General features: G+C 43.1%; 1 protein-coding gene across 3 annotated transcripts; it reads right to left on the bottom strand.

The window, feature by feature from the left end:
- Positions 1 to 1,026: 1,026 nt before the first annotated feature.
- Positions 1,027 to 25,566, bottom strand: LOC138598022 (serine/threonine-protein phosphatase 2A 55 kDa regulatory subunit B gamma isoform). 3 transcript variants are annotated; one of them, XM_069669671.1, is made up of 10 exons: positions 25,446 to 25,566; positions 24,704 to 25,040; positions 12,321 to 12,418; positions 11,892 to 12,057; positions 11,013 to 11,125; positions 9,655 to 9,832; positions 8,770 to 8,934; positions 7,248 to 7,417; positions 4,684 to 4,775; positions 1,027 to 3,040 (listed from the first exon to the last, which is right to left on the bottom strand). In XM_069669671.1, the coding sequence occupies exons 2-10, from the start codon at positions 24,777 to 24,779 to the stop codon at positions 2,746 to 2,748; spliced, it is 1,353 nt and encodes a 450-aa protein (XP_069525772.1). In that variant the 5' UTR covers positions 24,780 to 25,040; positions 25,446 to 25,566; the 3' UTR covers positions 1,027 to 2,745. The 3 variants fall into 3 exon arrangements, with proteins under 3 accessions (XP_069525772.1, XP_069525773.1, XP_069525771.1); XM_069669672.1 differs by having other exon boundaries at positions 25,450 to 25,566; XM_069669670.1 differs by lacking the exon at positions 25,446 to 25,566 and adding an exon at positions 20,746 to 20,902 and having other exon boundaries at positions 24,704 to 24,785.

The following is a 25,566-nucleotide window of genomic DNA, read 5'->3' as shown; positions in this document are numbered from 1 at the left end:
CTGGATGGGTCCAACCTCAATGTTACCAATTCCATTACTGCTCCATGCCTGCACCCAATCAGAGACATTGAATAGAGGCAGTGTTAAAGCATCTATTAAGTCATTCTCTCACTGCCTTCATAGTGTAATTTCAGGCAGCTGCTTTCACAGAAAAAGCTGTTAAACCCACTGTAAAGTCGGCACCAAACAGCTGACAGACACAGTTACAGATGAGCTAATAAACATAGTGGATCTTTTAGCAGCTGAAGAGCCAAATATTTCCCTCAGCAGCTGGTAGGGAACAATAACAGGGCTGAAAGTTAAGTTTTATTGAGCCCTATAGGAAAATGCGTTCCCTGCATTCAACCCCTTCCAAGAACTGTAACAGCGGCCCCTCCCTTAAAGAGCATGAATATTGGACTCAGATTTGTCAGGTGGACACAAACAAGACTCCAAATAAATTCTTACTGCTTAAAAGTTTATCATATCAACTTAAAAGGTCATGAAACATTGAATTTAATTGGTTGAAGTTGTTTTCTCTGCCCTTAAGTACCAAAAAAACCAAACTATTATAACTGTAGGTTAAATGTGATTGGTCCCAGGGGTTTTCATAAAGCTATATGTCACGTTAAAAAGGACTAACAGGAGGAAATCGACGAAAAGAAAATACTGACTGTCAAACAAATCAGTGAAATCACAAACTAGTAAAGCCGTCTCTAGTTTACAGTCAGTACAGCAGGAGAAGTTACATTTTAATTGACAAAACTGCATGATGAGAAACACTGATTACCTGTTGCAATTGAGACATTTATTACTTTATTATTCCACATTGTTGCAGAAAAGCCTTATTTCCAGCTGTAATAAGTGTGTACTGACACTAGGTGGCGCCTCAGACCACATGACTTTCACAGACTGTAATGATGACTCCTTATTGGCTCATATAAATTGGAGTCATACATTCTGCTCTTTTCCTTAATAGTGCTGGTAATTATTTTCCATCTCATATAATTACCGTACAATAAAAATCACAGATGTGCGCTCGTTGGATGCAATTTCTTTGAAATCTTTATTCAGAAAAAAAACATATTAACAGTATTTATAACTGTCTATTTGACAATGTTGTCATCAACGTACATTAACACAAAAATAAGTGACTCAACATTAGTTTGGTCGGGACGTGGTCGACAGATGTTGTCAAAGGAAAAGGAGAGATAAAAGAATAAACTGTTCTCTAAAAATAAAAGCTTCTGCACATCAGAAAAGTAATCAGTGAGGAAGGCTGAAGAGATTAGAGTACCATCTCTCTGCTGCAGCTTTGGAGGTGATCAGCGATACAGATGATCGAGTTTGTTTGTGGATATTAAAAAAACTAAACCTAAAACATGTCAAAAACAGAGTTGATATTTACAGACACCATTTAGGCCCTTTGATTTTTTTTTTTCTTCTTTTTTCTTTTAGAGAACAACATTAATGAAAACATTCCCCATTCTTCTCAGTCTCAGTCTCAGCCGGGTAGAAACTGGTACTTGGACGGCTTCATTCAAAATGTACATGTACGTGTATGAACCGAACACTGGTAAACATGCTTCAGTGCCCGAAGACACAAATAAAGGTAGGCGAGCTCGGTCATCTATGGTAACTCGTGCCGCAAGGGGCCCCTGGGGGCCCCTGAAGCCTTTGTACAGCTGGGTCTAAATGGTTAAGAAGGCAGCCAAGTCAGTCAGTCAGTCAATTTATAAACACCTAGGCTAAATCGGTTTTACATGCAGCATCTTTTTGCTTGATTGTTGATTTATTTAGTTCATTTTTTCGTGTTTTTTTTTGCTTAATTTGAGTTGTGTTTAAAGTAGCACACGACGCAGACCCAGACCAGAAGCAGAATCCACATCAGAGGAGTTTCAGCAGAGGAAACATTGGTGACTGAAACACAGTGTGAGGAGCAGATATGAGAGTGTGTCCTCATATTAGGCCGCGGTTTACCACCTTTAACGTCTGCGTCTATCTGCAGGGCTGTGAATGTTTGAGCTCACTGAAGGCGTCTGGGTGCAGTTGGGTTAGGAGGAGGGGTCCCGGGTTCATCCTTTCACATCACACATATCATTTTAAATTGTCATCATAATTACCATCATTAACATCATTAAACGAGTAGTAACAACAAAAAAAACTCAAGTAGGGGTATCTGATCTGAAATCAAACAAAGCCAGTTACGTAAATGCCCCATTTTTCATCAGTGCCGCTGGTAGACAACCACAAAGGGTTTTGTTACACCAAACAGTGGGCACGGGATAAGAATAGGCTTTGCTCGAGCACACAAATACAGAGAGGAGAGGAGGAGGAGGAGGAGGAGGAGGAGGAGGAGGAGGAGGTGGAGAAAGCAAAAGAGCCCAAAGAATAAAAAGGAAAAAAAGACAAACATGTAAACGTCTCTCCAGTCCGAGGTGGGGGGTTTATCCACCTCAGAAGCTGAGCTGTAGCAATCAACACACCATCAAGCAAAATCCAGAGGTTAACAATCAAGAAATCCACTTTTTCACAGTCCGTAATCCATTACGTAATCCAGCCGCTTCCCTTTCTAGCCCTTTTCTAGGTCCTTTCAGTTCTGGGAGGCTGGGAGGAGGTGAGGGAGTGTGTGTTTTTCTGATTTGGTGTGTGTGTGTGGATGTGTTAGGCATATTCCTGTGGGTGTGTGTCCATAAATGTGTACATTCTGGCATAGTTGTGTGTTCAGGTGTAAACTGGTTTGTATCCACCGCTGACATCCTTTCATTAATGCATCTCAGAGTTGAGTTTGTCCTGGAAGATGTACAGGTTGTTGGTGGCGGCGATGGCGATGATGTTCTCGTTGGGGTGCCAGGCCGTGTGCAGGATCTTCTTGGTGAAGTCCAGGCTGTCCACGCTGATGTCGTCCTTCCGGCGCTTTCCTCCGGCAGCGCAGACCCTCCGCGGCTTCAGGACGGCCCGGGGTTTGCTGCTCTCTCTTGACGCCTCCAGGGTCACGTCGCGTTTGGTGTTCCGGTCGAACATGCGGAAGAAGTTGTTGTAGGCTCCGGTCATGATCACACTGGAAAGAGGACGAGGGCAGAATAGTTCTGTTAGTACAGTTTGAAGTCTTTCTGTTATTTCCTGTAAGAGGCATTTCTAGAGCATCCAGCGTCCGTATTGTGACAGTGAAACAGGATCGGGAGGTGGGAAAAAACATTGGGAAGAATTTGATTTGAAAGAACACACAAAGACCCATCATGCAGCTGCTAGCTGGCTAACTTAGAAATTAATCTTAGCTTTGTGCCCCTCATGATATAAGATTGGTTGATAGGTGAATATCATGATATGTCATGATTAAAATTGGTTGGTTCAAGCTTTACAGGAAGGAATCACGGTTCGATTTGACATAACATTGTTAAATGGGGGAACAACATGAAGAAGGAAAGATCTAATAGGGTTAAAAATAAAAAATTTTATTCTCGACTTTTACTTAAAAAATGGTGGGAACCTTTACTGTAATGTAACCTTCTCAACATGCCCAAACATAAAGGGTCACTTTTCCTAATTACAAGAAGACTATTTGGCGGCTGTGACTCAGCGGTAGAGTCGGTCGTCTTTCAGTCGGAAGGTTGGGGGTTCGATTTCTGACTGCTTGGGCAACACACTGACCCCCATAGTGCTCCTAAAGGCACAGCCATCTAGTATAAATGGGCATAGATCTGATTGGAGATCGGCACTTCATCAGTGTGTTAATGTGTGTGAAAGGGTGAAGGTGACATGTAGTGTAAAAGTGTTTTGAGTGGTTTGAAGACTAGAAAAGCCCATGAGGTATCTGGCCATGCAGATCAGCTTTATTTGTCTGGGTTTTAAGATAATTTAGTTTAACTTGTGGTAATCAAAGCGATGGATTAAGACAGTAACTATCACATCCTGTATTTATAAGTACTGTGTTCAAAATTCTACCAAGTAAATGTATCCGCAAAAAAAGTATCATGCGAGTGTCCCTCAACTGCCTCATGTACAGCAATTAGATGTCTTGCAAGTAAAACAATGATCTTGAATCCACCCAGGATGGCTGTTGAAAACTTGTCTTATCAAAATCTAATCCAAAAATCACAAAATAATCTCCTGGATTATCCCATTTTATATAATAATACATCAGACTGTTTATAAAACAATGAACACTTACACTTCATCATAGAGATCTGAAACAGTTTCATTTTAACAAACCAGTCATGCTCTCATGCTTCACATCTGTTTCCTCCTCTGATGCCCGTTCCTGCGGGCTTTGGGCTCATCTTGCATTTTAACCAACTTATTAAATGTGGGTCTGTTATTTGTCACATAACAAATGTGTCCATTTTGTATGTAAAACAGTTTGTGAGCATTTCTGTGCGCTGTCTTGTCGACTGTCCTGTAATTTGTTTTATGTTCTGTAAGTAGCTGCCTCAGGACTATGGATGAAATGTAGCTACTGTGCTATTCTGGCATCTTTACATTGACGCATTTTGTTGATTAATGTGCAAAATTATTATCAATTAATTATTATCCAGGGCATCCAGGAGAGATACTTCAACAAAACTTTTAAATGTACTATTTGGGATAGAGGGATATTTAAAAACCTCAGCACTTAAAGAAACTATCTGCATTGTAAGGAACTGTGTCTTTACTTTAAAAACATATAAATCACCACACAAAATATATGAGTAACACTTCAGGTACCTGTCCGAGCCGTTCCAGGCACACTCAAACTTGTCAAAGATGCAGTCGTTCTCGTAGAGGGAGCACAACTTGCTGCGGAGGTAATCGTGAACCTGGAGGAGCACACACATAAAGATATGATTGCAAATGAGTCCGGCACACAACTTCTGCAGGTTTTGATTCTGTAGATAAACTATAAATAGAAAACCGAACGCACACACATACACGCGCACAAAGCTCAGCGCAGACAAAACACATTAAACGAGCGTAAGCTGTAACACAAACCTCCCTGAAGGCTGCTCTAATAAGACTCATCCTCCAGCCCTGAGCAATACGAGGGCCAGGAGTACATTTTAATCTAAACTCCTTTTCCATATCAGAAAATCCATTAACATCCAAACCCACCAAGGGCGTGATAATAAAGACACACATGTGAACACACACACATTTTCCCTGACTAATAACTCTTTTCCCCTGTGCTTTCGTCCGAGCTGCCTGTGTCAGCACTGTGTCCGCTCGGTGATGCAAGCGCTGGAAATCTACACCTCCCCGCAGCCGCCGCGCTCTGCATTAAGCCCCCTGCTTTCACATTCTGCATAAAGTCAGCAGTCGACAGCCGCCTGGTGATCAATAAACGGTCAAGCTGAGGTCGGCTCATGGTTGTACATCAAACCCGGTGACATTTTGGCTTTCCCCTGTGGGTCTTTCTGCACGGGGGGAAATGATACAGTGTCAGCTGAAGTCGAATATATGATCTTTTTCTTTTTGTTTTTTCCATTCTGCATCATCTCTGATTTAGAACAGCGTGCCTCATCCCTCGTAGATTTTATGTCTTCTCATTCAAGCAGTAATAAGAGTGTAAATTTACCAAAATAAAAGCATGTCAGCGCTGACAAATCTCCCCCCCGATCCCTCTCTTCAACCTCTTCCTCTTCCTCCCTTTCTTACAAACTCTCCCCTCACTCTCCTTCATCTCATTTTCCATCCATCCAAAACCCTCACCCCTCTCCTCCCTCCCTCCCCCCCTTCTTCTTCCCTCTCCGTGCTGCATTGCAGATCTAGGTGTCGGGCGCTGTGTAAGGTATCCCTCCTTCCCTCCTTCTCTTTACGAGTGGAGGTTCGGCAGCCTATAAATAGCGGCGGTGCGTCTTAGCCTCCCACTTCTGGCTGCCTCATGGGCCCTCACACGTCAAGCAGACACACACACACACATGTTCACCCACACGCCCGCAGCAGGAATACTAAACACACAGTGAGCAAAGGGGTGTTGATAAATACTTCTACTGCGCTTAAGAGCATAAACAGAAGCCTGTGTGGCCTATTGTAAACACTTAGAGGTGACTCAAGAGTAAAACAGATTGTGGATAAAACATAGCACGCAGATTTATTGTTTTGTTTTCAACTGCATGTTAAACCCACCTAATCCTTATCCCAGATACACGGCACAGTCTGAACTTACTGTTTGTGTTGTCTCATGCATGTTTTAATCTGCCAAACACACACATATCTCTCTACAAACTTCAAAGTTAAAAAACACCACAGCTGGAGTTTTTTTTCTCCTCTCATGATTCTGCACTGAAGAGAAGAAGTGCATTATCTGGCGCCTAATCAATCCAATTATCCCTAAAAGGTTTGGGGAAAAATCTAATCATCAGTAAGTACTGTGATCCTGAGAGACAACCGTCTTCCCATGATTCATTCCTGCCTACAAATATTTCCAGGATGACAGTGCCTTGTTTCAGTAAGAGGACAGTTAGTCACCTCGCTGTTTGGACACAACAGTAAATTAAGTGACAAACACTGACACAGAGGCAGCGAACATTCAACATGAATGGCTCGTTTGGTTCGGTAGATTATTCGGCTTTAAGCCACAAAAACAGTCTCTTAAACTCAACTTGAGAGTCGGTCCAAATTCTCCCATGGGTGTTTAGTTGAGTTGAGTTTTATGAAGGAGGATTAGGGCCACTGTCTAAGATTTGTCTAAGATAAAAAACTTCCAGCTGCTTTCCTGAACTTTGTCCCAAACAGATTAATGTGTCTGTCAGATGGACTTGATGAGATGCTCCAATGTCAGCAGAGCTATAATGCAACACAAAGCAGCCTATAGGGCAGGTAGACTCTGGCTGCCTGTCACATCATTTGCATAAATCTCACTGAGCTTTAATCACATTTCGATGCCATGACTGAGCTCTTGCCTCAGCCATCTGAAGGTCCCAGCTGAACTCCATCTGCTGCTTCCACACACATCATGTTGTTGACCAGTTCATCATGTAACTGTTTTTATTTTCTCTGATAATAAGTTCTTGAGATGAAGATGAAATCTGAAACTACAGGTCATCAACAACACTCGTTCAACACATCATCAATATGCGATGACAATTTGCAAGGATTTCAGTTCTCAGAGACACAAGAGGATTCAGATGATATAATATGTTAATGCTTCCTTATCAGTTCACCTTGCTCAGAGTACATTTGCTCCTTGCCAGAAGGAATCTCATCATAAAAGCCCGCCAGCAAATATGAATTCTCCCGTCTTTGGCATATAAACCTTCCCTCATTTTTTCCACACGCCCCGTGTCACACACCTGGTATGTCTCCAGGGGTTTGCTCTCCATGTTGAGGTCCCAGACTTTGGCTGTCAGATAGTCTCGGGTGAGCAGGTAGCGTCCGCTGTGGCTGAACTTGACGTCCGAAACTGAGGAGATGATCTCAGAGAAGAAGGAGCGGGCGCTGGGGTCCTCGGGCTCCTCGAACACTGGAGAGGGAGGGAGAGGAGGGTGAGTGCAGGTAAGCCAGAAATCCACTCATGGGTACACAGATAAAAAGTCAGATGAGTCTACTAAGCAGGCAGACAAACAGGTGAACTCTGTGTGTATTCGGACAGTTTATGCTGTCTGACAGCGTCAGTGTGTAAATCATTTTAAGGAAAACAACAATACAAAGAAAGAACTAGGGATAGACCGGCCGGGCCGATTATCGGCGCCGATATTCGGCATTTTGACGCATATTGGCATCGGCCTTTTTATTTTATTTTATTTTATTTCATCCGACGGCCGATAATAGTTCATTTCTTTGCAAATGTTATTTAACTTTGTTTTATTTACTTTATAAGACTTCAGGAAGTTATTCATTTATTTATTAAAATTTTCAGTTAACTTTACAAGAGATGCTGCTGACCCTGGGAACTCCCTGCACTTTTTGTTTGTTTGTTTAATAAACATATTCTTAAAGGCATTTAAACAAAGTTAAGTGTTGGAGTTTGTATTATTCAAATTTTGAAGCCAATATTTTCACTTTTACTGCAAATGAATATCGGCTCCAAATATCGGTTATCGGCCTCCTTGACTACTAATAATCGGTATCGGTATCGGCCCTGAAAAAAACATATCAGTCTATCTCTAGAAAGAACCTTGGTAAATACAAGCTTTTCTCTCTGAATATAACATACAATCGGTAAACCCTTTCCCACTTGTTGGGAAACACAGTCTGCAGCGTTCACTGCTCTGCTGACTCATACTGTTCAAAGCTGTGAAACACGCATTAAAGTGGACATTTCAATTTATAAGAAAACAGGGGAACAAGTGTGCCATGAATTGAAATTTTGCCCCTTATGTACGGCAGAATTTATGGGTGATCTAATTCAGTTCTACATAAATAAGAGAAAAGAGCTGCGGTGGAGAGAAGTATAATCAACTGGTAACAATTCCAAAAGAGACATGCTGTTCCGCTAAACTGAAATGAAACACAATGTGATAGATTACACATCTTAAGCAGGTCTCTGAAAGCTGACTCAAATGTTTTCCCCAAAGTGTTACAATTCTTCTCACAGGGTGCATTTAAACATGTAGGAAATTTCACGTCAATCCGTCCAATAGTTGTCGAGATATTTAATCAAACCCAACCCAAACCACAAAAATGCATGCTGAAAATACCAAAATCCAATTGTTATGACTGCCTGGAGTCTAGGAAATGTTGAGGGCATGCTTTAAAAAATACTTTAAGAGTTAAAGTTCATGGGCTAACCACACATAACCACCAGTACCAGACACATTTTGACCTGTCTGGAGATCGATGTCTTCATCTCAGCTCTCAGATGCTCTTACTCACATTTGGAGTGTTTGTCACACAGCGCTGCTTCTCTCATGTCACAGAGACGCAGGGTGCCTTTGCTGCTGCTGTAGACAAACAGGTTACAGTGGTGGGGGTGAAACTCAGCCGCTGTGATCACCTCCGTCAGATCCTCCATGTTGGCTGGTTTGATGTCCACGATGTCTGAGAGGGAGCATCGCTCAGGGAAAACAACAAAGAGAATCAGCTGTCCGGGACCTGCAGCGTGTTTGAGAATGAATTCATCCATATATCAAGTTTATTCACTAAAAACTCTCACTGTGATGATAAATACACACGCAGGTCCATGATCTACACACAAAATAAGAACACAAGTGTATGTTAATGTATACATAATCCAAAGATATGTAAATTATTTACAGAGGAAATAAAGCAAACCAATTTAAATGTATCTTGGGGGGATTGTTGGGAGGAAAGTAATTCCATATTCAGATAAATTGTAATATCATAAATCCCGTCTGGGTCAGGGATGTGACTGTACTGTGTCCTATTGAGCTGGATTAGAACTCAGATAGGAGCTGAAATATTTATGCAGCTTCTGAATAATTCATTAAGCTAGATTTTCACTCTCAAGAATAATAATCCCCTCCCCCATCACTGTGTCTGTGTGCATTTCTTTATACAACAAAGTGGGACGTGCAACGTGTGAATTTGTTGTGTGTGTAGGCAGGAATTGATTAAGGAGCCTGTACTCACATCTATGTGTTAATGTATGCATTAATTATCTGTGTCCTCATGCTTTAATAAATCTAGTCCTGCTTTTATATGTGTTTGTGCACAAGTATTCACGCTCGTTCCAGCATAATTGCATGTACGATCGTCTGCTCCTCACTGTGCCTGCACACTACGGCCCACAAAGGATACTGAAGCTGCGGTCGGTGATGTCCAGATTCCAGAGGTTGATCCTCAGGTCATCAGCGGACATGTAGGTCTCATAGTCGGAGTTGACGGAGATGGAGTTGACGTGGTAGGTGTGGGCGTTGGCAAAGACTCGCCGCGGGCTCACCTCCACCATCAGGTCCATCGGCTTCAACACGGGCACCTGAGGAAAAAAAGCACCCCATGAAACTGATTAGGAGAGGAGGGATTGTCAAGATACGGACATTAGATTAAATTGAAATAGTTTTATTGTATCATGAATTAATATTTAATGCATTGCTTCCCATGACATCAATAATAAATTACTGGTAGAATCCCAATTTGCTTGCTTGATAGCAAGATCAAGATCCAATTCAGTGCATGTGTTAAAAGCTCATTTGGTTCACATCTTTGCATTTGCATTAACACTCTTTGTCGATGCATGCTTTACATTTTTATACACAGCTTAAACACGTGTCCTCATTTGCATGCAGCACAGTGGGAGCACCTTCACCGTACACATACAAGCTCTTGGACCTCTGCAAAGGACTCACAGATCACCAAGAGTTAACCACGAATAGACACACTGATCCTTTGACTAGGGTAGATGTTGCAGTCGTGCACAGCTGGAAACAGAGTTTGTCTCCGCCCCCCACACACTCACGCATACGTACACTCGTACCAGTGTGCCAGTGACCCAATTTCGCACATGCAAACACATCTGTACCCACTGACCCAGTTATGTTGCACAGCTGACTCCAGTAATTATTTTTTTACTGTGTGCAAGTAAGAAGAATAGACAGACAGGCGGCTAGACAGACAGACAAACAGACAGACAGGCGGACAGACAGACAGATAGATAGATAGATAGATAGATAGACAGACAGACAGAGAGACAGAAAGAAAGATAGACAGAAAGATAGACAGACAGAAAGATAGACAGACAGACAGACAGATAGATAGATAGACAGATAGATAGATAGATAGACAGACAGACAGAAAGATAGACTGACAGACAGACAGACAGACAGATAGACAGACAGATAGATACATAGATAGACAGACAGACAGACAGACAGACAGAGAGACAGATAGATAGATAGATAGATAGATAGATAGATAGATAGACAGACAGACAGAAAGATAGACAGACAGACAGACAGATAGATAGATAGACAGATAGATAGACAGACAGACAGACAGAGAGATAGATAGATAGATAGACAGACAGACAGACAGACAGAAAGAAAGATAGACAGACAGACAGACAGACAGACTGACTGACTGACTGACTGACTGACTGACTGACTGACGTACATACGTACAGACGGACGGACGGACAGACAGACAAATAAATGTGTCACCTGTAAGGAGGTGACGGTGGAGATATCCTTGATACGACCCTCCTCATCTTTCAGGTTGTATCCCTCGGGCCGTTTGTCTCTCTCACTCACCTTCCACAACTTGATGGTCTTATCTGGGAAGCAGACAGGCCCATTAAGCATCCACATAACAACAGATACAACTCGTAACAAATGAATAAAAGGTGCTCGTTGATAATGCTCTGAGGTGAGGGAGCTCTCTGGAGTTCTCAGGCTGTGATTAAACATATCAGAGTGTGCTGAATACAGAATTTCATCTTAGATTTGAAGCTGAAAGTAATTAAAAAGGAAGTGTTTAAGATTATTTTTCAGGCACTTCAAACCAAAAGAAATGACTTAATAGACGAGCTAATCCACCAGCAAACTTCAAACTGTCAGCTCTGAAAAACTGCACAGACTCTAAATGAGCAATCAGTGAGCTTTTTGTTTTATCAACACAGACAGACAAAGAAAGTTTTAGATAGAAAAATGACAGCAAACATCCCAGCAGCACCATCAACCAAATTGCTGAGACAGTTCCTACATTTTTCATACCCTCAATCATAAATAATAAAGTACTTAAATAAATCAATAACTGGGCGCTCAGGGAAAATCTATAGGCCCTCCTATGGAGCCATAAACTCAAAACATAAATTGATGATGGGACCTCTCATCCAACGCAGACAAACTCCTAATGCACTACAGAAATATGATGCAACTCTTCCCTCTTTGTGTGAGAGAAAATCTGCTTCAGGACAAAAGAAACATGGAAAAGAAGGTCCCATTCCCGACTAAATATCACTGAAGAAAGAACATCACTACTCACACATCTTCCTGGGTCCTCTAAGATGCATGCGTGTGTGTGTGTGGGTGGTCTCGTACCATTGGTGGAGAGGAGAAAGTGAGCTGCGTTCTGCTGAGGCAGCCACCGGATCTTATTGATCTTCTCCTCGATCTCCAGACTCTTAAGGTAGTCGAACTCGGGCTCATGGCTCTGAAAGGTGCTGTAGACATTGTACTCTCCCTGGGAGAACGGCTCTGTTTTGCTCTGTGGAAAGAAAAGAGGAAAAAGATGGAAAATTCGGGGCAGCAAAATGTGCTCACCAGTACAAACACCCTGATCAAGTGAAGAAATAGCACGGTACGCATTCTGCACTGCTGTAACGATACACTCTCTGACACAGCAGGAGCATGAACTATTTATCAATCAATCTAGGTTGTAGCTGGAGGGGAACGGTGTGTGTTCATTACTGCTCTGAGAGCTGGAATGAAAAATGATATTTTGGTGCATGAGTGTGTGAGTGTGTCTACCTCAGGTTCCCTCTGAAAGATGACCACTCGGCCTCCTTTGTCCCCTGTGGCCAGGAGCTCTCCTGTGTGGTTGAACTCAACAGTGGAGATGATATCAGCTAGGGGGAGAGAGAGATGGAGGGAGGAGAAAGAGAGAGAAGGAGCAGCCATTAGCTAATTGACCACACATCATCATTCATCTATATAATCTGACTATTAATTGTCAAACCGAGTAAACAGTCGAAGCATTAACGTGTAAGTGGATTAAAATATGCAAATTAATGTGCGGGAATAAAACAATATTTGATCACACGCACAAACATTCTGCAACGGTGCGTGAGCTTTAGATCCTATAACAACACACACACATACACACACAGCTGTTTCACGAGGCACAGGTGCTATGTGTGCACGGTGACACATACACAATGACGCACACTATGACACTCCACTCACACCAGATTACAGAGTCACTTAAGGTCCTCGTGAGCATGTTTGTGTGTGTATAAGAATAATTACGCACTTTATAATCTCTGTAGAGTCTTCAAGCGTAAGCACAGCTCAGAGTGTCATTTGCATTAGTGATTAAATATCTTTCAAACATCATTTTTCCGGACCAATCATTTGCATATTCGCTTCAGTGTCCCCGGCACTTGCCCTGAGACACCAACACAGTGTGACTCAGTGACAAACAAAGTGAGATGAGGAGTGAGCACGATATATTATCCACTTAGCATTTACTGCCAGAGTGCTTTCAGTGGACCTTCCTGAACCACAGAATAAACACAACGTGACACAGAAAACACTCGGTTGTGTCACTGATGAAAAACATGCCAGTGTGATATCTGGAGCTCCAATCTGTTTTAACACTGCATGTAATCTTCTCCCTGCCCGTCTGTCTGCTTACATTCTTCTTATACTTTACTCTTTATGACTGAATATAAACGGACATTGGATGGGAATCATATCCATCTGATCTAATCAATTCCTTTTATGAATATGCACGCAAAGCATTTCATTACAGTGACAAACAAACACTCTATGTACGAGTAGCGCTTCCTCCTAACAAAGCAACACGTCCATTCCCTGGCTGAATATTCTCTCAAGTCATCCGTGAGAAGGATAATGACAGACAGACTGATAATCACAGATTATAAAACTGTTGCACTAACAATGACAACCCGTGTAGGCATACCTTGTCTACTCAAATTGAACATAAATTAATATAGCAATTTAAAAAGAATCAAACTGACAGAAGGTAAGCTAAGCTGGTATGAAACATGTTTAAGTTATCTACATGTTAATGTTCAACTACACACACTAGGTAAGGTACACTAGGGAGGCTAAGCTAGTCGGACGGCCCTCTGAAATCAAGACTACCATGGTCATGAATGAATGAACATAGAAACCCCTCTTCATGTTAATATTTGATGTAAGCACATACAGTATTTTGACCTGGTTTCTTTTCTCTACCACGCAGGTCTCAGTCACAAAAAAGAGATTTGTTTTAACAAAAGTCAACAAAGTCAACTGAACTTTTCAGCTCAGTTAACATTCATATCTGAATCAGAAGCCAGACAGTTGCTGTCCATGGTGCTGACAACAGACACACATTCTCACGGTTTCTTCATCATGTTGTATCCATGTATTGTTCAGTTGCTGTGTGTGTAGCAGCGAGTCAGATGTTGAATTTTCATGACGCATTCAGACTGACCAGGTTATTCAATTACTGATGAAGGGATTTTAAAAGGAATAGTTCTTGGCTGCCTGGAGCTTCGTGATCACGAGAAGGTTAAGCAACAAAATGACTGCACTTGGGCTCGGAACAGTTCCAGCACAGCCTTTAAAGCAGATGAGTCAGTGAGTTTATGTCTTATATTTTTTGGCTGATATATCTTGTCCTGCTCCCTTTTAGACAGATTTCCATCCAAACAGGGGTTTAGGTTCAGTTGAGGCCTTTTTTGTAAACAACAAAGATGGCAGCTGTTGATGTTTAGCATTCTGAATCCACTATTACTCCAGTATAACGGTAAATGTTGGCTAATAAATCCTGTCATGTCAATCCTCTGTATATAAAGTTGAATTAGAAGCAATGTGAATTGGCTGTTGCAACTAGCTACCTAGCCTAGCAGACTACTGTTTTGTCCCATGTTGAGCTGCCCTGTTGAGCTGCTCTGATTGGTTGTACGTCTACTGAATTGAGAGGCATTTTGGCACGGGACTGTTGATTACAGCCCTTTGAAAATCAAACACTTTTCAGGCTGGTTTCAGCCTGTTACCTCCCTCTAAACCACAATCATTTTTACACTTTTGTTTTTGTACGGAACAAACAAACATGTCACGTTTTAAAGAGAGAGAGAGGACCGTGGATAGCATCGGAAACAGGGGAAGAGAGAATGGGGGATGACACGCAGCAAAGGGCCGAGGGCGGGAGCTGAACCCGGGGCCACCGCTTTGAGGACCACAGCCTCTGCACATGGTCACCAATACAACCGCTGATCCAAACCAGCGCCCAACATGTCACGTTTTAATTACTCGATTTAGAGGCGCTGGTAAGCAAAATATTGAAAACTTCTGATAGGGCCAGGCTGGCTGTTTGCCTGAGTTTCATCTTTTTAAGCTAAGCATGCTAACTGACTGCTGTCTGTAGCTGCATGCGTACAGACATGAAAGTGGTACCGATCTTCTAGCTTAATTTTTGTAAGAAAATTAAGGAGCATTTACAAAACAAATGTCCACTACTACTGGCTTAACATCACTGCTGAAATATGCTTGGTTTTAAAAACAAAAAGATAGGGTTAGCATAACATACAGTTCCTTTTTACATATCACCATAGAGACAATGCTCTGCAGGAACATTATCTTAAGATGTCTTCTAACTGCTACAGCGAAAGTATCAAAGAGCAGTGGTGGTAAAGTCGCATACAAGTAGCATAAAGAGGAAAAGGGTATATAATCTATAAACCAATGCTTGCTAAAAATACAAAACCTTTGGTTATTTTGAAATTATGTTGAAGCTAATAGAGAAGGAACCTTCACAACCACAGTGTGTGTTAACGAGGTGCATTCTGACTGGCCCAGTGTTCTGGCACACAAAGCCGTCCTGCCTCACAGAGACGTTTGTACAGCTCTACTACAGCTCTACCAAATAATCAAATAATATCTTCAAAAATGTCACAGATTAGATTTAAAAATAAGACTCATTCCAGAGTCCACAAAAAGCATTATCTGTAATAAAAATAGAGCGTATCACTGATAGTCGGAGTGATTCGAAGCTGTGGCGTTGCCTGTTCTGTGGCGGCCTTGAGAAAGACTTTATGATGAAGGGAGGCAGGGACTGCTCCTCATTCTCTCCACCAACACAACCTTATTCACCCTGTTCGTCACACACTTCATGTGTTACTGGTTGCTTCTCTCTCTCTGTCTCATTTCTCCTCTAGTCGTTGCACTTGCTCTTGATCTCTCAGTCACTCGAGTATCTTCTTTATTTTCAGTTTCAATTTCAATTTCAGGCTTTCCCTCGCTCCCTCTCCCACTCACACATTTTTTTCTCATCACTCATCTCTTGTTCCCTAGTTTCTCTTTTTTTGCCCCATTTTTCCCTCTTATATTCTTCTTGATTGCCCCTCCACACTCACATCTCTCTCTCTCTCCCTCCCCCACTGCACTCTGCTGCCTGGCTGTAGGTTAGCTTGTATGTAGTGGTGGTGATGCTGGTGGTTGGAAGAATGGGAAGGATGGAAAAGGGAGGAGGAGGTGGAGGAGGGGGGGGGGGGGGTCCTTCGGTGAGCAGGGGGTTGCCATGGTAACAGGCAGAGCCAACCAGTAGCAGCGGTACTCGTAGCAGTTAGCCGTATATGGCAATCTGGTGGAAGGAGGAAGTGGGATTCATCAATCCAATCCTCGCAGGAAGAAGGAGTGCGGAAGAATAATTACGCCGCTGCAGTTTTGTCCACTAACAAACAAATTAATATCAGGAGATGGAGCAGGAGCTGTGGTCTGAGTAGAGGATGTGAGGTTAATTACTGCATACACACAACTGAGGGCTCTCTGCACATGCAGTGAAATTCACAAACACTGATACGCACACCAGGCAGCTTTAAATGCACAACTCCCAGAAGGTGTGTGTGTGTGTGTGTGTGTGTGTGTGTACGATCCCAGCACATTTACAGATAAATGTGTCTCAACTCGAGTAGCGAAGAGAAAGAGCTAAGCTAAGCAAAACCACGGGAGCGGCACACAATGAAGCTGAATAAAATATGGAGCACACAACTCTCCTCTCTCATCCTCTGTCTGTTTCCAACCTGAGGCCTCTTCATCTCTCTGTGCTTCTCTTTCCCTCACACACACACACGCACACACACACACACACACACACACACACACACACACACACACACACACACACACACACACACACCTCACACATCCATCTGGCTCTCTGATGCTCTTTATTAGAAAAGCATCACAGACAGAAAAATAAACCAGTGAGAATACAAGCAACCACCGCAGAAACAAGGATCCTCATGAGCGCTCAGGCTGGAAGTCAATCTATGATAGTGTGGATACGTGTGTGTGTGTGTGTGTGTGTGTGTGTGTGTGTGTGTGTGTGTGTGTGTGCGCTACAGTATAGCGAGTTAGCTGTGTCTGTCTCCCACAGACAGTCCATTAGCATCAGCAGGCCGGTCTGACTCATCGGCACGCTGCAGGAGCTGGGGGAGCACACTGTGACTGCAAGTGCAGGCGCCCACACATACAGTACACATCAATACAAAACAAAAACACACAAACATGAATGAACCCAATGACACAGAGAGGCACCGAAAAACACTCACAAGTGATAAACACAAAACAACTGAGCACTCAAACGCACCGTGAGGTGTTTACAAGGACAGCAGCTCATCGACAAGCAAAGAACGTTGTAGAGAGCTGATCAATAGATAATTAACGAACAACAATTTAGGTCATTAACTGAAGGTTAATACAGAAAATAATAAGTCATTTATAAAGTTTGCAGGATCCACTTTCTGAAATGAAAGAATTTGCAGTATTTTTCTGTTTTATATCACTGTGAAATGAGTATCTAATGTGGGGATGCTGGTTGAACAAAAGAAGGAATTCTAAGATGTCATCTTGGGCCTTGAAAAATGGTGATGGTTGGACGATTTTCATTGGTTCACTGGTCTTTTGTTAATGGGAAATTCATCTGTACGTTTTAATACATATATGATGAACATCCCATAATTCAAGATTGTTAAAACTGGGATTTGCTGCTTTTCTTTTTTTTGAAGATGTCACCTGGGGCTTTATGATGGCAAAATGTAATTTAATTGAGTAATTAAACACCAGCTCCAGTCATGTTTTAAGACATATAAAATGCTCGGCTTGAAATAATAAATTGTGTCTGATATGTTTTTTCTGAAAAACACGTTTAATTACCTTGTAAAAATCCTCCCGAGGCGTCTCCTCCTTCTCATTAAAAATTCCTGACTCTGCATAGGCCCCGCCCACGCTCGTTTAGCGGCAACTTGTTGAAACTTAGCTAGCTTGAAGTTTAGTAATTAGTAGCAGTAATGTTAATGTTTGTAGTCAGCAGTGAGTTTGCAAGAATTACAATGGCGGTTACAGCTGGCTCACGCATCGTCAGAGTGGTTGCCATAGGTTGCACATAATGAGAAGCATAGTGTCACCCTGTCTATTAACAGGATTTGCTCCTTCGGATTGTGATGTCTCAAACCTGTCAATCTGAAAACGTGTTGTTCAGCCTGTCCTTGGTACACTGCAGTTTAAAAGCAGACAGGCCCAGCCATGGAGATGACTGCTTATGTTGTCCCTGATATGTCTTGTAGCACATGAAGAACAACACATGGAGATGTTTACAAGGTTAAACACTTGATTTTCACTGGAGGGGGGCTTTAAGAAAAGGCAGAGAACAGAAAGTAGTGAAAATAATTATTAGTTCTAATCATAGTCTGTATCATAAGATATGTGCTCATCCGTAGCTACAAAATCTGAAGATGCAGACACCAGTGAGGGGAGAGGAGAGGAGATGAGGGTGGTAGCGGGTGTCAGGGGAGGCGTGTTTTTTTTTGTCAAGGCTAGTGTGGGGACAGAGAGGGGAGCAGACGTCCAACCGTCCCAATTATAGATATCTTAGGTCTGAGTAAACACAGGCCATTAAAGCCGAGCCAAAAACACACTCCTTAAAAGAGAGGACCAGTCACTACTCAGCAGGAGATGTGTGTGTGTGTGTGTCTGTGTGTGCATGCTGCAGCTCAAGCAGCCTGCATTTCCTGTGTACGTGTGCACAAGTGTGTGTACTCAATTACCCTGCAGAGAAATAAATGGGATGGAGGGAGAGGAGGGAGCGAAGGAGACGAGAGGAGAGAGTGCCGGAGGGAGACGTTAAATTGATCCCTGTCCAGCAGTTTTGGAGTTATCTGGAAAGAAAAAAAATGCTGCATGTGTTTGTGTTCGAGGTGCACATGTGTGGAGAGGAGCGATTTAAGCCCAGCACAGCGGGGAACCTGCCATTTCTCCAAACACGCGTCGGCACAATGGAGCAGAGCTGGTGTGAGCCTAATGGTTATGGACACAAACAATTAGAATCACAAACCAGGCCGGCTTCAGCTGCGTGTGCGAGTTGCACCTGTAATCCCGCTCTGCCTCGCTGCAAAGACATCCTCTAGCTGCACGAATTCTCAAAGCTGCAACGTGTGAATCGTTATTGATAAAAATCAATTTGTTTTTCCAACAGATTTGTGAGACTGTAACATGCAAAAGATAAGAAGCTCAGCTGGTTTACACCCAATGTAACCCCAGCCCATCTGAAAACTGAGATTATGTGTAGAAGCCTCATAAATACTAATATGTAATCCCGTATTCAGAAAGCTCTCACCCTTTTTTACACTGCCACAGTAATCCTGCTCTGTGTGCAGAGCAGAAATGATTAGTCGACAGAAAATTATTCTGTAAGCGACTTGAATATTTGAGTAATTGGTTTCTTTTCGGAGGCAAATATGGCTGAAATTTACTGGATCCACCTTCTCATATGTAGATTTTTACTGCTTTCTTTATTCTTTTACTACAAAAAACGAAACACCTTTTGGTTTGGTTTTTTTTTTAGACTTTGTGAGATTGTGACAGACATTTAAAGCAAAGAATTAATCAATACATTGTTATTTTGAGCCCACTTTGTGCGTGCGTGTGTGTGTGTGAATTTCTGTATGGTAGAGTTGACATTAGGACTGGGTTTAGAAAATCGATTTTTCCAATTCAAATCGATTCATTTGAATGACCCAATATCGATTCATAAGTTCCAAGATCGATCTTTTAAAACATGTGTATATCGTGTCTGATCACTCACGTTTCTGAGCTCTCCTGAACGCAGCACGACTCAGCACATTCCCCGAAACACGGCAGTGAGGGAGACATGCCCGGACTTGTTTACTGCACCTACTACAGAGACATCAGTGATCGCTGACGGACTCTTTTTATTGTGTGTGCGTCCATGAATATGTACGTTAGTTTTGCATTGATGTTTATGTTACACTCTTTTAGCGTCGGCTCTGGCTGCGAGTGTAATTTTGGCATTTTGTCATACAGTATACCTTTCCCCATATCTCTTAGTCTCGTGTGTTTTTGTTCTTTGTGCTATGAGATCTCGTGGCCAAATCTCGCTCAAGTTGAAGCCCAGTTTGTTTAATCATAACCATGAGCCAGATGTTCAGAAAAAAGTTCACAAGCTGTCTAATTCATAATGATTCATGTTGACTGCTGTGTGTTTGTCATGTTAAATAAAAAGAACATGATGTAACTTCTTATGGGTCAATGTTTATTGTAAACATTAAAAAATGTGATTAAGTACACCAGGTTAGAGGCGCATTGATATTGTAACTGAAATACCTCTGACAAAATCAAATCGAATCGGATCGGAAATCGAATGGAATCGGGACCTTACATGTCATAAGCGGTTTAGAAAGTGTGCCTTTGAAGTTTGTGTGCAAGGATGTCAAGAGGAAGAAGTAAGATAGATCTGCTTTAAAGGAGACGGGGTGTCGTCTGGTGAAACTATTTAAAGATATCAATCACTATCGCTCGCACTCACACATTTCACACTGAAGCTGGCGGACTGAGACAAAAATAAAGCGGCAGGTCCAAAAATAGGAACACATAAAAAAGGATGAGGCAGACAGACGGAGAAAGAGTGATGTTTAAGGTATTTTTAACACTCAGACTCGCATAAGAATTCACCTGACTCAAAGAAATGACACACACTTTGTAACAGTCACACTCCATCCCAACACACACACACTTCTCACATTCAGCCACCCACACACAGACGCACGCACACAGACACACACTCTCGTGTCTCACTCTGGGGTCATGTGGGGCGACAGTGCGACAGAGAGAGCACCTTGGGGAGAGAAGAGGAGAGAGCACACACCTTCAGTGTAAGAGGCAAACGGCTCGGGCTCCAGAGAAAGGGTAGTGATGTCGGAGCACAGGACCTGGATGGGGCTCAACATCCTGGGGGAGGACTCCAGGGTGGAGAGGGGTGGACAGGATGGGCGCAGCTCTTCAGGCTATAGCCAGGAGCAGCCCTGCAAGAGGAGCAAGGATGGAGGGAAGGGAAGGCGGGGAAGGAGGGAGGGAGGAGGGCAACAGGGAGGAGCAGAGGGGAAGGAAGGAGCGGGGAGGGCGGGGTTAAGGGTAGGGACTGAGTTACTGCATCACCACATTTGGCCATGAGTACTCACCAGAGAAAAAAATGACTGATGATGTTTTGATGATAATTGTGTATCTATACAACATGATGTGTTCATGTGTTGAAGGTTGGCAGGTAGACTAGCAAGACATGCAGGATGGACAGGTAAAGAGAGTCTTTTGGTGTCTTGATTGGCCTGTGTTCTGAAATGAAGTGGTTAGCTTCACATTTGTCTCGAGGTGACACGATCGATGATTAGAAAAAAGAGCCATGACAGCTGGTGAAGGCTCACCTACTGATATGCTGCTATGATGACAAACAATTATCTTAATGTTTGATTAGTCTGTCAGTTTAAATGTCAAACATAATGACATCCACTCGTCAGTTTTTGTGTCAAAACAAAAGTAGACATAGAAATCCTTAGCTGATCAGAGTCTCAGACATGAACATTTACTAGCTTGTTTTTAATTTAAATGATTTCAAACATACAAATACTTTTTATATCCTACTTTTTTGATGTATAAAGTCTGCTCCACTCTACAAGCAACTGGGGAATCCTCCAACCTCTGAGGTTATGAAACTTTAGTTAAAAACCAGCCAAATTCTGTCTAAAAACATCAATTACACAACATGGTTGTTTTTTTGCTCCTTAAAAGGAGCAATAGGCCCCTGGAAAAAGCCGCTGTCAGTCAAAGCTGGTGTTCTCTGTAATCAATAGAAGAAATAATATTTTAAATTGGCGCCATAGCTGTGGAGAAAGTACAAACAGCTCGTGGTTTCACCCATTCTACATTCCTACAACACCCAGCGTGCATTGCGCCCCTCCCTCTGAAAGGAACGGCCCAGCGAGAGACGCTGGAGTGAAATACTACCGTTTTCGCTGCAGGCAATGGCTCAGAGCGGTACAGAATCAGAAATACGACAAGAATATGCCGGTGGATCATCTAAAAAATCTTCAGGTCTGCAGTCTACATTTCAAACCTGACAATTTGAAACGAGACATGACTCGTGACTATAAATGTGGAATGTCTGGGAGGGAAAACGGGAGAGCAGGCAGTGTTTCAAGGCACCTCGTGGAACAAATTATTACACTTTAGGTTATGTGTTTTTTTCAACTAAACACAGAGGTTGGTGACGGTGTCCTAGATTGAGGAAGTCAATCCGCCAGATGACCCGTTTTATGTAGTCTGGCGGCGGTTTTCCAAGGCCCATTGGAGAAGCGGATAGCATCTTCCAAAGGCACAGAGAGAAACTGCATTTTTTTCCTACCATAATGGCATTAGCTCCCTATAATAGCATGATAGAACTAAGGTTGAAAATCGGCAAACTGACCCTTTAATAGCGTTGCTACTTAAGTTTATGGTGCACAATAATGTTGGGGGTTACCATGTTTGAATTATTTATGAAACTGAATCAGTCGTAAATAATTTATTTACAAAACTGTCAAAAATATCAAAACTCTGAAGTTTGATGAATGGTACAATTGCTGTTTGCATTTCCTCATCAATCCTTGAACCCTCCGGTTGCAAGACGTGACTTTATAGCAAAAGAAGAATTTGAGGAGGGCGAAAGGAGTGAGAGGAGGGGAGCAAGAGATGGAGGGAAGACAGGAGGGGAGGGACGTTTAGGTAGAAGGAGGTTGAGCATGACTCCCCGCTAGGAGTTAAAGGGCAGGGGAATCCCCACGGGAAGATTCACAGACACACTTTTATGTATGCACACACACACACATATACACACACAAAACCCTTGCAGACACACACGCACACACAGACCTGAGCAAACAAAAAGACACAGTGTGCACTCAGAGACACAGACATGAATATGAATGCAACACAGGTTAAAAAGAAAGAAAGAAAGGTGGAGACACAACAAAATACACCCAAGCATAAAATCACATGCACCACCTCCCTCCTTCTCTCTGTCTGTGTCTTTAACACACACACACAGACACACACACATACAGAGGCACATTGTGTTTGGGCAGCCTTCAGAGCACTGTTGGATAATTGTTTGGCATACGTGCCACTTCAGCACCGGGCGATGCTGCGAGTTGCATTAGCAGACCGATGGGGAGAGGTTGGGAGGGGGAGGCAGTGGGGGATGGAAATGGGGAGGAGGATGGGGGATGGAGGAAAAGGTGAAAGGGGGGGTTGGAGTGGATGTAGAGGAGGCAGGTATCGAATCATTTTGTGTATTTGTGACAGAAAATGATCTGCTTTGGTCGTTAGAGGGGGATTGATTTTTAGAGCACAATCGGTACGTGTATCTCTTGTCAGAGCTTCCATGTGTTGCACAGCCCTTTCAGAATACAAGTGTTCAGAGTGGTGTGTCCACCCTGGTGTGAGCTCATCAGCAATTCACCCTGAATAATGTCTGTGTCTGCCTGAGAGGTGGGGAATAATTAATACTGCCAGTATTGGTGGGTGGAGACGACCTGTCCATCATATTCGCCAAGCATGAAAAGCAGCATGTTTATCATCATGGGCTGTTGCCATGGCAATAATGGATGGTTGGTGATGGATGTCAAGACTGATTTTATGCCACTACTTCAAAGTCCTTGTCTGAAATGGACAAAGGCAGACGCTTGTCACTGACATACTGTATCTATACGAGAAAACACAAACTTACACACAGTGAGACGAACAAAGACACGCTTACACAGATATTCTTCAACCCTCTGAGCGATACAGTTTGCCGAACGCAAACACGAGCATCTACACAATCAACAGGCAGCACTACAGCTCTCCCCTGACTGCAGTGTGTGGTTCTCTGTGAAGGAAATGATGTAACAGCGCAGAAACAGGAAGTCTAATTCCCTTTCTGCGGTGATACGAGGATCACAAATGAGCTCACAACACACTCATGACCCCCAAATGATAATCCGCTGTTCTGGTGTTAGAGGCGTGGCAAACAATGAGCTGAGTGTGAGAAACAGATTGAGGACAGACTGACAGGGATGCTAGTGTGCAGGTGAGATTAGAGGTGTTATTAAGATTAGCAGAAGGGGAGGTTATCCAGGGTAATCAATCTGTTTGAAAAAACAAACCAAAGGAAAGCAATGGTTTGTGTGAACTGGACTTTTTAATATTCCCCTGTTTGATATATGATACTCTATATTCTCAGTTTGACTCCTGCACCTGTTATATTCGGGAGGAGAAAGTAAGAGAGAGTGCATGTGTGTGACTGGCTAGTGTATTTTTCTATTCTCCCACTTTCTGTCTCTGACATACAGACACAAACAGACATGAACACATTCATACACACACACACACAGGTCAGATCAGTTCTTCCCTGCAGTGTAACAAAATAGCCGTGTTATGCAAGGTAAGAAAGTGGTTACAAAAGCACAAATAAGGAAAGAAAGCACAGAAAGGTATAAGAAAAATAGGAAAGTAGTATGAGAGGAGGGAAGGAGGACATGAAAACTTGCCTAAGATGTTTCATTTTGGCAGAGAGGAGAGTTTTTTGCGCCCTAGTTCTTGTTGCTCTGTCTGCAACTCTGTCTGAACAACACAGAGCTTACAGAAGATTAAGAGGCTATCCTGAGCTTGTTTTATCTAACAGACACACTAAGCGCACACACACTGTGTCACACACTCTCCAGAAGTCCGACACGTAGATGCACACTCACATGGGGGCAGACTTTTACACAATCTTTGTTAAATATAGACACAAATAAAAGTAATCTTCTTACCTTCAGTCACATAGTTGTGGTCGGGGAGGAAGCCGCGGTGGTTGAGCGTCGGGGTGGCGTCAGTGTCTTCGCCCATCGGCGGGGCTGGGGGGAGCGCCCGTCACGGTGGGGCAGCGTGGTGGTGGCAGATCGGTGGTGGAGGGGGTGGTGGGGATGCCGGCCAGCACAGCGCCCATACTGCTGCCCGCCGACGCCTCCTCAGCACAGGCGCACAGAGCCAGGCATCCTACCGTTAAATGAGGATGAGGGGCAGTTCAGGAGGGAGTGGGCTGGTCCCGGAGGAGGGTTTGGAGCGCTTAGGAGTCCACAGAGCTGCTTCCGAGAGCCAGATGCAGACCTGCAGGAGGAGGATTATATGAAAGCAGTTAAAAAACTACTGAGTGTGAGCTTAATTTTTTTCTCACAAGAGCACACATCTCTCGTGAGGGAAGGAAAATCCAGCGCAGCTCGTGTCCACACTGCAGCTGCTGAGTCCAGGTGTGGCCAGACCGAATCTACTCTCTCACAAACACACACAACATACACAACCCTGTGCTCTGTGACATGTGTGAAGTCCCTACTCGTTTATGGATGCTCAAAGAGAAGGGAGGAGATGAGATGAAGAGGAGGAGGAGAGTGGGGGGAGGGTAGAGAGGGATGAGCAGAGCCCCTGGTCGGTGTATCTGCAGTGCTGCTGCTTCTGCAGTGAACTCACACGCATGGACACACACACACGTAAACAACGGGACAAACACACACTCACCTACACACTCTGCAGCTTGTGGGTCAGGTACTCCGTGGTGGATCCTCCATGAATAACGTCTCTCCTCCTCAGCGGGTAACTGTCTCTCCGGTTTCTCGGCTCTTCCAGTACGAGGAGGGAA

Source organism: Semicossyphus pulcher, unplaced genomic scaffold, assembly GCF_022749685.1.
Source record: "Semicossyphus pulcher isolate SPU_LCO1_2020_fin unplaced genomic scaffold, fSemPul1.0.p SCAF_2, whole genome shotgun sequence".
NCBI lineage: Eukaryota > Metazoa > Chordata > Actinopteri > Labriformes > Labridae > Semicossyphus > Semicossyphus pulcher.
This window is presented reverse-complemented; position numbering and strand designations above follow the sequence as displayed.